Source organism: Miniopterus schreibersii, assembly GCF_964146895.1.
Source record: "Miniopterus schreibersii genome assembly, chromosome: 1".
Lineage (NCBI taxonomy): Eukaryota > Metazoa > Chordata > Mammalia > Chiroptera > Miniopteridae > Miniopterus > Miniopterus schreibersii.
This window is the reverse complement of record NC_138101.1, coordinates 136,411,821-136,426,692: the sequence shown is the minus strand read 5'-3', so window position 1 is coordinate 136,426,692 and position 14,872 is coordinate 136,411,821. Positions and strand designations below refer to the sequence as shown.

The 14,872-nt window shown below is 38.0% G+C and overlaps 3 protein-coding genes across 3 annotated transcripts in view; 1 reads left to right on the top strand and 2 right to left on the bottom strand.

Moving 5' to 3' along the window:
* The window catches only part of LOC308546626 (olfactory receptor 4F3/4F16/4F29-like), a gene marked incomplete at both ends in the record, with an annotated part of 168,970 nt that extends 164,916 nt beyond the window's left edge, over positions 1–4,054 (top strand). Inside the window, one exon of the mRNA XM_081115778.1 lies at positions 3,992–4,054. Coding sequence (XP_080971904.1) covers positions 3,992–4,054 — 63 coding nt within the window. The remainder of the gene's footprint in view (positions 1–3,991) is intronic.
* On the bottom strand, positions 439–1,392 carry LOC308546578 (olfactory receptor 4K2; the record flags this gene model as incomplete). Its single annotated transcript, XM_081115692.1, has 1 exon — positions 439–1,392. One exon carries the CDS (start codon positions 1,390–1,392, stop codon positions 439–441), a length of 954 nt encoding a protein of 317 aa, XP_080971818.1.
* A 9,432-nt stretch (positions 4,055–13,486) lies between the features above and the next one.
* Positions 13,487–14,446, bottom strand: LOC308546566 (olfactory receptor 4K2-like; the record flags this gene model as incomplete). The annotated part of the gene is made up of 1 exon (XM_081115666.1): positions 13,487–14,446. One exon carries the CDS (start codon positions 14,444–14,446, stop codon positions 13,487–13,489), a length of 960 nt encoding a protein of 319 aa, XP_080971792.1.
* Between the last annotated feature and the right edge of the window lie 426 nt (positions 14,447–14,872).

Below are 14,872 nucleotides of genomic sequence, written 5' to 3'. Positions count from 1 at the left end.
AGGGAGACAAAGAGAGAAAGAGAAACATCAATGTGAGAGAGAAACATCAATTGGTTGCCTCTTGTTTGTACCCCAACCAGGGTTGGAACCCACAACCTAGGTATGTGCCCTGACCTAGAATTGAACCCATAACCTTTCTGTGTACGGGATGATGCTCCAACCAACTGAGCCACACCAGCCAGCTCTTGGCATTTTTATAGATATTCTTTGCTCCTAGGATAAATTGCTTTTGTCAACTTGCTGTTCTAAAATTTAAAAATGTATTTAAAACATATTCATGAAATAGTTTTAAAAATGAACTTACCTTGTACTTTCGCAAATTTTGGCAATTAACAGTTTGATAAGAAATAAGAGCATAGTACATGCTGTGTTCTCAAAAACTGTGGTACTTAATGCCTAGGATGTTAAAACTAGAAGTTAACCAAAACTAGAAGTTAACTAAAAATAATGCAAAGGAGTTGCCTTGTTGGAATGTAGAAGCCTATTTTTCAGTTTCCTCATGGCTGTCTTTACTTCTTGATTTCTCAATGTATAGATTACTGGATTCAGAATGGGAGTAAAGATGGTATAAAACACAGACAGGATCTTGTCTACTAAAAAACTGCTTAGTGGCCACATATAGATGAGGATGCAGGGCCCAAAGAACATGAAGACAACCATGAAATGAGCTGTGCAGGTGGAAAGAGCCTTAGACGACCCTCGTGAAGAATGATTCTTGATAGTAACCAGGACAATAACATAAGAATTAAATAAAAGAATAAAGCAGGACAAGGCAATTATGCCACTTGTAGAGATCATAAAGAGGCCCAAGACATAAGTATCCACACAAGACAACTGGAATACTACAGGAAGGTCACAGAAAAAGCTGTCCACATCATTGGGACCACAGAATGGTAAAGTGAGAGCAAATATGACCTGGCTCATTGAATGCATGACTCCCACAACCCAGGAAGCCACCACAAGGGCAACACACACCTGGGGACTTAAGATTGAAGCATAGCGGAGAGGCTTACATATTGCAATATACCTGTCAAAGGACATAGCCATAAGTAAAATTATCTCCGTACCAGTAAAAAGGTGTAGGAAAAATATCTGAGCGATGCAGCCATCAAAGGAGATGGTTTTGTGTCCAGTAAAGTAGTCTGTAATCATCTTAGGGGTGGCAAAGGAAGCAAGAGACATATCAATGATGGAAAGGTTGGTAAGCAGGACATACATAGGAGAGTGTAGGTGAGAGTCAGCTACAACTGTGATGACTATGAGGCTATTACCCACCATTGCTGCCACATAAAACAATGAAAACACCATGAAGAAAAACATCTGTAGTTCCCAGGAATCAGAGAGTCCCAACAAAACAAATTCAGAAACAGTAGATTTATTGGCTACATCCATTGTCTTGAATGATAGGTGGAAGCCTGTATCAAAAAGAGAGAAAGGAGAAAGTATCATTCTATTGAAGCAAAGTTCCAGTTTCAAGAATTCACTTTCATAGCTTTTTTTCCTCTGTGGAAACTTATCTTTACTATTCTTTCCAACCTCATTTGGTATATTGGTATGAAAGATAATTACAGGATATTAGGGATCATAGTGGAATTACCACTTAAGTCACAGATGCTGAAAATAACACTTTCCTTTCTGGTTCTAATGGGCAATCAAATTGAGATTATATCATCTTGAACAGATGTATTTATCTACATACTTGTCCATCCATTTGTTTATATAATCCTAAAGATAATGGCCAACATTAAGTGAGCACACACATTTAGTTATTTAGATTTCACCCATAATGAAAGAACATTAAAAAAATGGTATCATATACAAGTGACATGGGCTCTTAAGCAACATTATGGAAAGACTTCAATGAACAGTTACAGAACTCTTATAAATTTCCAGAGAATAATTGTTAACATATTCACAGATAGGATTTATCACAGGTAGAATCTGAATTCCCAAAACACAGAAAAAATTAGTTTTGCTAATATTTATCCAGCAGAAGAAGACTAATTTATTATCAAGTTTACTACAATATAGCCAACCATACAGCCTAGGGAATGACATTCAATTTCTGTTTTGTTAAAATAGAAGTCTGTTCCTCCTGCAAATATTTATAACTCTATGACTTAAAATTTTACCTTTTCTCCTAAAGAATATAGTACAGTTTTTATGGGAAAGAGCTTGGTAATCAATCCCTTTAGTCCTACACCTGTTTGAATTCTCCTTTCATATATACCAACAAATGCAAACTATTTGTTGATCTTAGCCCCATGGAATAAGGGTTAGGGATGGAAGTAGGAAAGGTAGGCATCGAAATCTTTTAATAGAAATCATTGGTAAAACATCTTTGCTTACCAGATCTATAGCAGAATCAGGGTTTTAGATTATTCAGAGTGTTAAGTAGACTGACAGAGCACACATAGGAGACAATTTTAAATATAAATAAATGACCTAGTTGAATCATTAGTTGTTTAGCAGCTGTAGATAAAATGGATGTGGTAGGAACTTGGGAATTGACCAAGAAATAGTCTTGCAATGGGATTTATTAAGCAACAAAGATGGTATTATTTGGTTCACAAAAGGAAGATATTTCAAGAGTCTTATGGGAATATACAATGATTGCTTTCAGCTGGACCTGAGAGATTCAGGGAACAGAAGTTGGGAAAGCCATAATTTAAGAAGTAGCATAAAATATTAAGTCAATAAATTTTAATAAGCATTCTTGGTTATCTAATCCTGTCCTAGAGGCAGTGGACAATAAAATCCAGAAACATTCATTTCTGCTTCAAGGCGACATTGAACACCCATAAACAAAACAATTGGTAAAACAACAACAACAAACAAAAGAAAAAACCCAGCAAAATTAATCAAGTATTTGATCAATTCTCAGAGATAATGAGTGAAGTGTATTTTAGATTTTTAAAAAATATATAATGTACTTAATCAAGAAAGTGTTCTTGCAAGACAAATGTCATGAACTTGACCTGTAAGGAAAACTAAAATTTTGATTGGCAGGGATAAAAATATGAAGGTAGTAAAATAGTGGAACTTATTTGCAGGAGTAAGATATTCAGTTAGCAGGTTAGAAGAACAACTTGACATGAAGGGCCACAAAAACCCATTGTAAGATTGTAGGTAGGTTTATGATGATATAAAATCAGTATTTTGTAAAGATACAGATGATTTGGAGAAGAGAAAAACTTAAGGCAGAAGATTATTTTTAAAATATAGGTATAAGGAGATCACTTTGACTCTTTAGTTATTAGCAATGTGAATGTGATTAATAAAATTCAGATTCCATGGACTTTAACACCCCACTGACATCACTGGATAGATCTTCCAGACAAAAAATCAACAAGGAACAGTGGCCTGAAATGACACACTAGATCAGTTGGATCTGATTGATATTTACAGAACATTTCACCCAAAAGTGGCAGAATATCAAGTGCACATGGATCATTCTCAAAGATAGAAACCATATGTTAGGACACAAAATAAGCCTTAACAAATTCAAGAAGATTGAAATCATATCAAGCATCTTCTCAGATCACAATGGCATGAAACTAGAAATCAACTGCAATAAAAACACTCAAAAACATTCAGACCCATGGAAACTAAACATGTTATTAAACAATGAATGGGTTACCAATAAGATGAGGGGAGAAATCATAAGCTTCCTGGAAACAAATGAAAATGAACACACATGACCCAAAATCTGTGGGACACAGTGAAAGCAGCCCCAAGAGGCAAGTTCATAGCACAGGCCTATCTTAGAAACAAGAAAAAGATTAAAAAAAAAAAACCAACCCAACCCTACACCTAAAAGAATTAGAAAGAGAACAACAAGAAGTAGAGTAAGTAGAAGGAAGGAAATAATAAAGATCAAAGTGGAAATAAATATATGTGTGGCCTTTCACAAATTTCCCAGTAGACGAAATGGTCTCAGTATTTTATACCGTTTTCACTCCGTGCTTGAATCCAGTGGTCTATACCCAAGAATTCCGTGAGGAAACTTAGCAGCCACACCTTTAAGGCTAGGAAGACTGATCATACCCCTTGATTTCCTCCTACAAAAGTGAGATACTTGTTCTGTATTAATCTCCCTCTTTCAGTTGGTCAACAAAGTGATGCTATTGCAAGAAATCAATTAGTTCATGGTAGAACCACCTCTTTAATCTGTCTCAGCATTCACTGAGTTCTGGTCATATTAATTGTTCCCCTCACAATATAACACTTACCACAGGGCATTATCAATCCTATACTCAACGTTTTACTACACAAGGACCCCACTTTTTAGAATATTCACCTTTTTTCAGTATAAGCATCTACTTGAATATTCCTCCCCCTAAGATATTCACATTTTAGGAAGCATAAATTCCTTCCCAGTCTCTTGTAATAATATTTAAGAGGCCAGAGTGAAAGTACCAACACCTAGCATAGTGACTGTACACTGAAGTACCAATGGAATTTTTTACCGCTGAAAAAGGTGCTGATGAATGAATTATTTTAGTTCGAAAGTCAGAAAAAAAAAAAAAAATGGAGGGCTCTTGTTAAGTAGAAGTATTTACTATTTAATATATTGTAACCCATCTTTAATAAGAATAACAAAGTCCAGCGCCTCATTTATCTTTCATCTCTAAATCCCCTAGGGTGGATTTCACAATTTTAAAATAGTACAGTAAACTCCAGGAGCATTCTTTTAGCCTAGATAAAGAGCACTGTAATCTATACCAGAGATTCTAAGGATCCCAGAGTTGTGCACAACAAATCCCAGCCACACACCCATTCCACAGAGGATCAGACTGAGAACCACGAGCGGCTTCCACAGCGCGGCCCGGACCTTAGCCGGCGCTCGCGCTGCTCCCTCTAGCGGCGAGACCGCGCACTACAAGAGGCTGAACTGGATCTGCCTGTTTCCAACAGGCTCATGTTCAACTTTTGCTCACACACAAAAAAAGCCGGGAAAATTTTAGCAATCCTTTTTTTTTTTTTTTTTTTAAAGTTAATGTAAAATTATAGCAAAAAAAAAAAAAAACGCACCTGAAACAGCTGGAACAATTCTCAGCGGTGGCAGGAGAAGAGATTTAATTCAGTGATTTTCTGTGGCAGTTGGCTGTTCACTAGTCTCACAGTGACCGAAGCTGCACATTTTTCTGAAGGGGCCCAGAAGCTACCAGAGGTTTGGTTCTCCAGGCAGCAACCTGACACAAAGCAAGGACCTGGGGATCTTCGCACCATCCCAAGATCCGAGTGGGACATACTTTTGAAGGACGTGCAATGTTCAATCGTAAGTGAGACAAAGCCTGACAAGCAGGAAGCTTATTCACTCAGTGAGAGTAACGTGTTTGTCTCTAAGAGGTGTTTCTTTTGAAGACATGTGGGCCCACCCTCTGCTGAAAGCACTGGTTCCCCTGCTGAAACCTGCTGGGGATTTGACTCAATCCAAAGCTGCTTTTATTCCCGTAAGAATTTCATGAAGCCTTCTCACCAAGGGTACCCACACCGGAATTTCCAGGAAGAAATAGTTTCTTAATGCAATCTTCTAGAGGACTTTAAAGGAGAGATCGACAGCAATACAGTCATAGTAGGCGACTTTAACACCCCACTGACTTTACTGGATAGATCTTCCAGGCAAAAAAATCAACAAGGAAACATGACTCTAAATGACACCCTAGATCAGATGGATTGAATTGACATTTACAGAACAGTCCACTCCAATGCTGCAGAATAGGTGTTCTCCTCAAGGGCACATGGGACATTCTCAAAGGCAGACCACATGTTAGGGCACATATTTTTTTCTATGTCAAAAACTTCTGTGCTCCATTTAGCATCCTAACATACACACTGCTAGAATATAGTCAAATAAATATCATGGATTTTATTATATGAAAAATTAGCACGTGCTCTAAAATAGTTTTCACGCATTAGGAATGCATGACGGAAGATGATTTGTCTTTGAGCGGTGGGCACACAAAGCAACATACAGATCATGTATCACAGAAATATATACTTGAAATCTATATAATCTTATTAACCAATGTCACCCCAATAAATTTAATTTAAAAATTGTTTTTAAAAAAGAAGGAATGCAACATGGGAAATTAACCCCAAAGACAAATTCTAGTTGGTATAAACACCAACCTAAGAAAATTTTAGTAAAGGACTATCCCATTAATGGGTCCTCTCCTTTCCTGCCTCACAATCTCTATTAACAAATCACTTATCTGCACATTCTCTTTTTTAAAAAATTTATTTTACTGTTGAAGTATTACGGATGTCCCCCATTTTCTACCCTTTACCCCCTCCCCCATCTCCCACCTCTCCCCAGTTCTTCCCCTGCCTATGGCCTGCACATTCCCTGCTATCTTTCATTCTCATTGCCCTAGAGAGGAAGCCTCACTGAGTCCCAACAGTTCACGGTAAAAGATAAACTTAGCAAAGAGTTTCAGGCTACTGAGCATGACTTCGAGACACCGCCTTGCCTAATTGGGACTGTCTGTGGACACTTTGTTCCTTTCTTCTTCACTCGCCATCTTTCTTTTTGATTGATGATCGTCTGCAGTGCTCTGCTTTGGTTCTTTTTTCTTTCTCTTTCCTTATATCTGCTCTAGGTTCTTTCTTTTTGGTCTCCATGAGTCTTTCAAAAAAAGTCTTCTTATTGTTATAAGCCTACTTTGAGCTGATAACAACTTAACATCATTGCATACAAAAACTCTACAGTTTTACTCTCCCTGACACATACTCTAGAGGTTTGCTGTCAAGATTTAAGCAGATAAAATAGCATGTGCAAAGGCCCCAACAGAATCAAGTCTAGCACAGTGGAGGGAAAATAAAATCAGTGTTCAAAGGGGAGAGGAATGCAAAATGGGGCTGAGGAGACAAGCAGGATCAGATGAGTCATGTCCCACTAGACACTGTGACAATTTGTTGTTGTATATTTACCAACCACACTGATATTTGGGGGGGGGGGGTCTATAGAAATGAAGCATGCCACATTATAAGGTTTTAGTAATAAATATTTGAGAATAAATACATATATGATCTTCACCGACAGTGTAATGAGCAATGCCAAAACCTGCATCAGGTCAGAATACTTCTCCCTTGGAGAGACAAGGGCTGACAGTAAATGCCTCACCAGGGATGCCCGGGTCTCTTCTGTAATCCTTCCTGATCGTCCCGCAACCCCCAGCTATTCTCGGTCACCTTAATGTAAAGGCTTCTACCAACGTCCATGTCATCCCCCAATAAAAATTCACCTACATGCCATTCAGGGGAGCAGGCATCAATAAGCCAATAAAGTCATCTCAGCCTATGGGAGAAGGGAATCTGGGAAACAGCTTCAATGTGCAAGGTGATGGAAAAGAGAGAGAAGAGGCAAAGGGAGCCCTATGTCCAGAAACTGCAGGGCCAACAGTTGCAAGTCAGCTCACCCGGTTTCGGTTGGCTAGTCAAGTGAGCAAATTCAAGGTTATGCGGGAGAGACTGGAAAGAGAGAAGAACTGGGATAACATTTCTTCTGCAGCTCCAATATAAAGTGCAGACTGCGCGTTTCGCATACTTTTACCCACCACAGAAAAAATAAAGAAGGCAAAACTTCCATTCAATTACCTGAGAAGGCTGTGAAAAGTTCTCACAACGGGACCTGGGTAAAAGCTGGCCTGTTGCTCGCAGTCTGCCCTCAGATACTCAGTGCTTTCGCGTTATCTCCACAATATATATCTAGCGCCCAGCTCTCTGGCCACTTTCTTTCAACACACTCTCTTTCCACTACTGCTAATTTTACATCTCGTTCTCTAGAAATAGTAAACAGCATGCAACCCCTGAGTTCACCGGGCATTTTTATCATTCTCTGCTTTTGCCTTTGCTGTTCCTGTCCCTGGCATATTTCCCCCCAACCTGGCCTTCACGTCTCAGACCCAGCACTTCGTCTGAGGAGCTTTCTCTGACTCTGCAGGCACATTTGGACGTGGTTTTTCCTGTTTCCATATTACTGCAAATTTACATCATATTAATTATGATACTGCATCGTGATTAGCTTTCTTTTTATTAGGTAAAAATGTCCTTAAGGGTAGGTATAGTGCCTTGTTATTTCTGTTTACAAAGGAGAGAGAAGTTCCTGATATGTAAAAAGGGGCAAAAAACATCTCTTGGATTGTCTTTACTAAGAGAGGAGAATTAGGTGCCATCTGTTTGACAAAGGCAGAAAATCCCACTTCTGATAATTCATCTCTCTACTGATTAATGCTGAACTACTTCGAAAAGAGGCCGATCCTATCCCCCTGCAATTAGAAATACACTTGGAAGAGCTAACAGAGCTTTTCATTGTATAATGAAATGCCAATAATTAAAAGCAGATTTCTACTAGATGCAGTCAAGGGAAGAGAATCAGGACACAGGAGGAGAAACACTAGAAAATGGAAGTATAACAGGGTTTTTTTATACCCCACTTGCTTAAATCCTTATATAGTAATAATTTGTAGGGATACCAATGTTCCTAGATGATTCAGTAAGTGCTGTTTGTTAGGACTGAGCCATCAAAAGTTGGAGGCAAGAGTGGCTTATCTCAAAGTGTGGGTTAGAGCTGGATAAGTTATAGGTATGGTGATGGGAAAGGCATTTTAAGCATTTTAAGTTCTTTATTAAGGATGACAAACTGCTGGGCTAATACACTTGAATGGAGTGGCCTGATGTAAAACAAAGCAGAGACGAGATCCATGGTACTCGCCTGATTGAAACGCTCAGCCACAACTTAGAGGGTTTGTGTTTGTTTTGTTTTTTAAGAAAATCCATCAAGCTGTATTTTTTGTGTGAAAACTCCTACTAACTAATTTTATTAATTAGTTTGATTTCTTTATAAAACTTTGAGGAACGGCAAAACATGTTGGGATCTCAGGCAGCTGGAGCTTGCAGCCTGTTGACCTGCAAACTCTGCCTCCTTAAGAATGAGGAAGCTGGACAGAGGGTTAACTAACTGGCTCCAAACCACAAGCCTAGCGAGTGCCGCGCAGCTGAATCCAGGCCAGGCAGTCCGTCTCTAACGGTGCTCCTCACCACCCCACTCCAGGAGTTCTTAGTCGTGCATTCATGGGCACACACATGCACAAATGTATCACAGACCCCTTTGGAAGTTCAGTGAAGCCCAAAGTTTTCTCATTAAAATAATAGCTTAAAAACATGAAATAAAATACAGAAGAGCTGCAAGAAAACCAATTGTACTGAAATACACAGGGTGTCCCCCCCAAACGTATATACACTTTAACAGCTGATAGCTATTAAATGGAAATGAAATGTATTTTAATAAACACTGCCTTTATAATTATATTCAAAGTGCGTATACATTTTGGGGGGATGCCCTATATTCATCAAAATGTGCTACGAGGACACAGGAATGGGCCATCAGCAACCCCCCTCGGAGGAAAGCTCCAGAGAAGCCAGAAGCAAGGAAAGGGCCAAGTGGCCCATGGTGCCAGGGCCGATGCATGGAGCGCGGGGAAGGGAAGGACCCAGCTCCCTCTGCTGCCTGGCGCCCTGCCCCCGGCGCTGCCCCGAAGCCAGCGGTCACCCCCGCCGCCACGGAGGCTCCCAAGATGTCCAAAGCTGATTTTGCCAAGTTGCTTCTGAGAAAGTGAACGGGACTCAGAGAAGGGAGACGCCTTGCCTCATGCTGGCGGGAGGACCGCCTGTCCCCGCCCAGCGGCACCCAGGGAATGACAGGGCCCGGGCAGCGCCGGCGTGGCCACCTGGTTTCCCCGGGTTTAGAAAGGGAGGGGGGTCCAAGGAAAGAGGCTTTAGGTGTCCCTCACACTGAGGGGGACAGGAGGAAAACAGTCACTCCGCAGGTTGGGCACCCAGTGTAGTCTGTAAGATTTTTTTTTAAGAGAAACGGGAGGAAACTTGGACACATTGTTTTGAGACACACTTGTCCAAAGGTTTTCGGCCAGCGCGGGCCCCTCCTTATAAGACACTTCTCTTACACTCTGCATAGTACATGTGCCCGTCACTCTTTTAATTTTTAAAAGACAAAACGGTAGATGCTAGTAACTCACCAGAATGGCTTATTTTAGTAAAGGGGCAGGGATAGGGGGAGTCACATAAAAAAATATTTGATGGGATTTTGTTCAAGGGGACTATGTGTTTTTATATTATGTATTTGTAAATGACATGTCAACCCATTCTTTTATGTTTCCTGAAAGCAAAATGTTTGTGACATTTGTTTTATATAGGCATTCTGTGTGCCATCTGCTGTGGACCATTCTCTTTGCTTAGTGGATAGTGGACTGTGTTCTTTGTCTAAATAGTGAGTTTCAGCCCTTTGGTTTTGTTTAAATACCGTGTCAAGTGCAAACTTAAATTTTCGTTATTTAGCTTTGTTTATTAAACTGAAGTTCTCTTAAAAACCTCTTGCAAAAAAAAAAAAAAAAAAAGAAGTGCCCAGGTAGAGATTAGATGTTTATCCTAGAAGTTCAGGGATAACTTAGTCAGATGAAATGTCTGATGCTATAATTTTATGGTTTCAATTTTAACAATTTCCTGGGCAATGCTTCCACCATGTCTTCAAATACATAATTCCTTTGTATTTTCATCTGAACAAAGTCTTTCTGCCTATAGTTAGAACTGATTTATTAATGTGCTATATATCAAATGAATAGGTAATTGTCATCACTCATTTCCCAGTTAATATTTTTAATACATCCAGTTATATAAGAATTTAAAGCAGTTCATTACTATAGTTTGAATAGATAAAAAATGGACACGAAATATGTGAATAATATTTTATCACTTTTTAATTATGTAATTTTGTTTTAAAATGTTATTGTGATAAAACAAGACATCGACCTATTAAACATTGTGTATTTATTATTTGTCCCCTTTCATGCACTCTTGGAATATATTTCAACTTAATATGAATAAGAAATCTCAAAAATATAATACTTGTTTTGAAAAACACGGGCACATAAAGGACAACATTAACTATAGAAATGCACAAAAGGTTAATAATTGGCAGAAGTCCAATATTTCAACATTAGTTAATATTAAGTAAATTGACACATCCTATTACAGCCTTAAAACCATGGCCTTTAAGTTCCAGTAACACACCTATTTCCATTCCAGTAACCCTATGATTTTTACATAAAATTTAACACAACAGCAATAAAAACAATAATATCATTAGCAGTTATTAAATTCTTAATGAGTGTCAAGTACTGCTGGTTACGTTGCATGCGTTTTGGCTTAATTTTCCCAAAATCTCTAGTGGTTAAGTACTATGTGCACATTTTATAGGTTAAGAAACTGAGTCTTAGAAACATTAAAAATACTTGCTCAAGGTTGCACAACGAGAAAGTGTGGGACCGGAATTCCACCTGCATCAGACTGATCCTCTCTGATTGCTAAATATATGTCCCTCAAAGACAGAGGAACAGATCTTGTGCTTTAATGAATCCCCATCACCCAGCAGGGGCTTAAACAAAGAACATGCTCAATAAACAATTACTGAACTCAAGTTTGAAATTTTAGAATTGAGGTTTACATGTAAAACAAAGATAATTTTTGCCTAATAATGGAAATGTGGCAAAAGTACAGTTCTACCTAAACCTTTTTCATTAATCTGACTTTGAAGCTAGAAAGAACAGTTTATGATTTGATTAAAAGTGAACTAGAATTTCAAATTAAAAATGTGGTTTTATATATAACTCCAACATTATACTTCTTCATAAACTTCTACACATTATTTAACCTCAGATATTAAATATTTGGCTTGGAAGTTGTTTGAGCTGAAACACATAGAGACCTTAAAAGTCAAAGATAAATGTAAGATACTATTAACGCTATTTCTGTCTTTGCAAGACAGGAGCTTGTGTTTTTCTCAAAGCACTCACAAAGTGTCTGAATCCATGATGACAGATTGTTTTCTGAACCCTTTTCATATACTTCAGTCAATTCAAGGAAATACAACCTATCAATATTGTTATTCATAGAAATCTCAAAGTGTCAGGCAATTTAATATAGCTCCCACCTCCATTCTAGCAATGGGAAACTAGAACGTGTTCTATTAATTTTTCTGCCATATGTCTTAACAAGCCATGGTCTTAAAGACACCATAAAACTAAAATATCAAATTTTGTGTGCTAGTGGATTGGCCTGAATGCAATTATTCTTCAAAGGCATACTATTTAAAAATCAGATGCATGTTGTGCAGAAGTCTATGGGGCTGATAAGGGAAAAGGAAATGACAGTTTTGGAATCCATTCTATGCACTTTAATAAAATAGTCACAACAAACAATTAATCTACTTTTACTATCCTTGCATTAAAAGGGGGTAATGAGGTAAAATGAGTCTCCCAGGATAATACAACTAGGAAATGACAGATCCAAGATTTAACTATGAGGTCCATGTATGTTCGGAGCAATGATCTTTGCCCCTTACAGTGATTCAGCCTTGAGCTTGCCCTGTAATTCTCTGGACCTTAGGTTCCTTAGCTGTTAGGAAAATGGATTGGACAATTGATTTCCAAAGACTGTCTTATAATAAAAAATATATTTAACATAATCAGTAATAAACCAAGTAGGGGAGAATTCTGCTATACATTTGTTAAATTATTTTCATCTTTTCTTCCCACAGGTTATGTTATGTTGAAAATGAGACCCAAAATTCATACTGAGACTCATAGTACTTTTGAATATTCTATTTGAGATGAAAAACTTGTCACAAATTTAACATTTAATAATTTTCCAAATGTTTTATCTTAATATTAAATGAATTCATCATATCTATGATATTTAGCCAGGTTTTGATGGTTTAAACTTTAAAATTTTCCATTTGATTATCTGCTATATCAACTATTAAATGTGATAGTGAGCTGCTTACCTATTAAGAAACCATATTGTTAAATTTCAGAACTTCCAAACTGTTCTCTTTTGTTCAAAGTTGACTCAGAACTCAAACAATTAGACCCATTGAATCAAGATTGTTCAACCATTTCCAAAAGAATTCTTCACAATATCAAATTTTTTTTCATGAAAATGTTCTATTGCTATGAAAAAAAACTATTATGCCCAACACTCTACATTAAAGTTCTACATGTGGATACCAGCGGAGTACTACAAGGTTGCTCAGCTGAGTGATATGTTCTGAGTCAGAAGACAAGTGTACAATATTTTATCTCAGGCTTCTCTAAGTAGTCTTAATCTAAGGTATGTTTATAGGATTCAATCTATAAAGCCCTGAGTTTACGTTCACAAATTTGATGGTATGTGCATTTTTCTATGAAGATAACATTGACTTTGACAGATTTTCAAATGGATTCATAATCTTAAAAGGATTGCAAACACTGCACTGACTTTTAGGCAAGATATTTTATATTTCTCAGCCCTGGCTTTTTATTTTCATAAATTTAGACTAAGTTACTTGAAAGGCAGCTACTAAGTTTAATTTTCCTATTGTGCTAAGAACAAAACTGATGATACTAAATCTCAGACAGGAGATCTCTGTTCACTGCACTGGATATCTTGGAGTAGTTTTCCCAAGATATAAATATTGGTTACTTAGTTTCTTCATCACAGCTGTTTTCACTTCCTGATTTCTCAAAGTATAGATAAGTGGATTCAAAAAGGGGGTGAAGATGGTATAGAAAACAGAGAGAACTTTATCCACCAGGAAGCTTGTGAAAGGCCACACATAGATGAAGATGCAGGGCCCAAAGAACATTAACACAACAATGATATGTGCCGTGCAGGTAGAAAGAGCCTTAGATGATCCTGTGGAAGAGTGGTCCTTGATAGTAACCAGAACAATGATGTAAGAGGTGAGCAAAAGCAGAAAACTTATAAGAGCAATCACACCGCTGGTTGAGATCATGAAGATCCCAAGAACATATATATCTATACAAGCCAGCTGGATGACCAAAGGAAGGTCACAGAAGAAACTGTCTATAACGTTGGGCCCACAGAAGGGTAAATAGAGAGTAAAAGCTAACTGGCTCATTGTATGCAGGAAGCCCACTGTCCAAGAAGTTACCACAAGCACAACACATACTCTTTGGCTCATGATGGCTGAATAACGGAGAGGTTTGCATATGGCAATGTACCTGTCAAAAGACATGGAGATCAGCAGCACAATCTCAGTCCCAGTGAAGAGGTGCAATAAGAAGATCTGAGAAATGCAGCCCTCAAAGGAGATGGTCTTGCGCTGAGCAAAGAAGTCCATGATCATCTTTGGAGTGGCAAAGGAGGACAGGCACATGTCAATGAGGGACAGATTGCTGAGTAGGAAGTACATGGGGGAATGAAGGTGTGGGGTGGACAGGACCGTGAGCACAATCAGGCAGTTGCCCAACATGGTCATTAAATAGAAAATCGAAAATATCACATTGAAGAAAATCTGGAGCTCAGGAGAATCAGTAAGTCCAAGTAACACAAATTCAGACACTCTGGAATGGTTGAACCCCTCCATTGATCTGCAGACTTTACTCTATAATGACAAAGTGGAACAGAATGATAGAGCTAGAAAAGGTGAAACTTCTATAAGTACATACGCAGGAGTTATGATATCAGTTAATAATTTACTAGAACATTGATTACCTAAAATCCTACTAATAACTATCTCAGTAATGATTTTTCTTTTAGGAATCACATAACAATTGCTATGAGATATCACTTCAAATGGACAACTTCTTGGTTTTGACCTGTATCAGTACATTTGGGTTATATTCATCACATACCCACACAATAATATTCCTGTTCTGAATACTGACAAAGGAGTTACATAACCCATATTTATAGAGGAAGATTGCACTAAGTTAGTGTGCTCTACTTAATAAGTCAGGTAAATAAAAAGTTAAATAAGGGTTGAAATCTCAAAGGTTTCTGTTAAACCAAA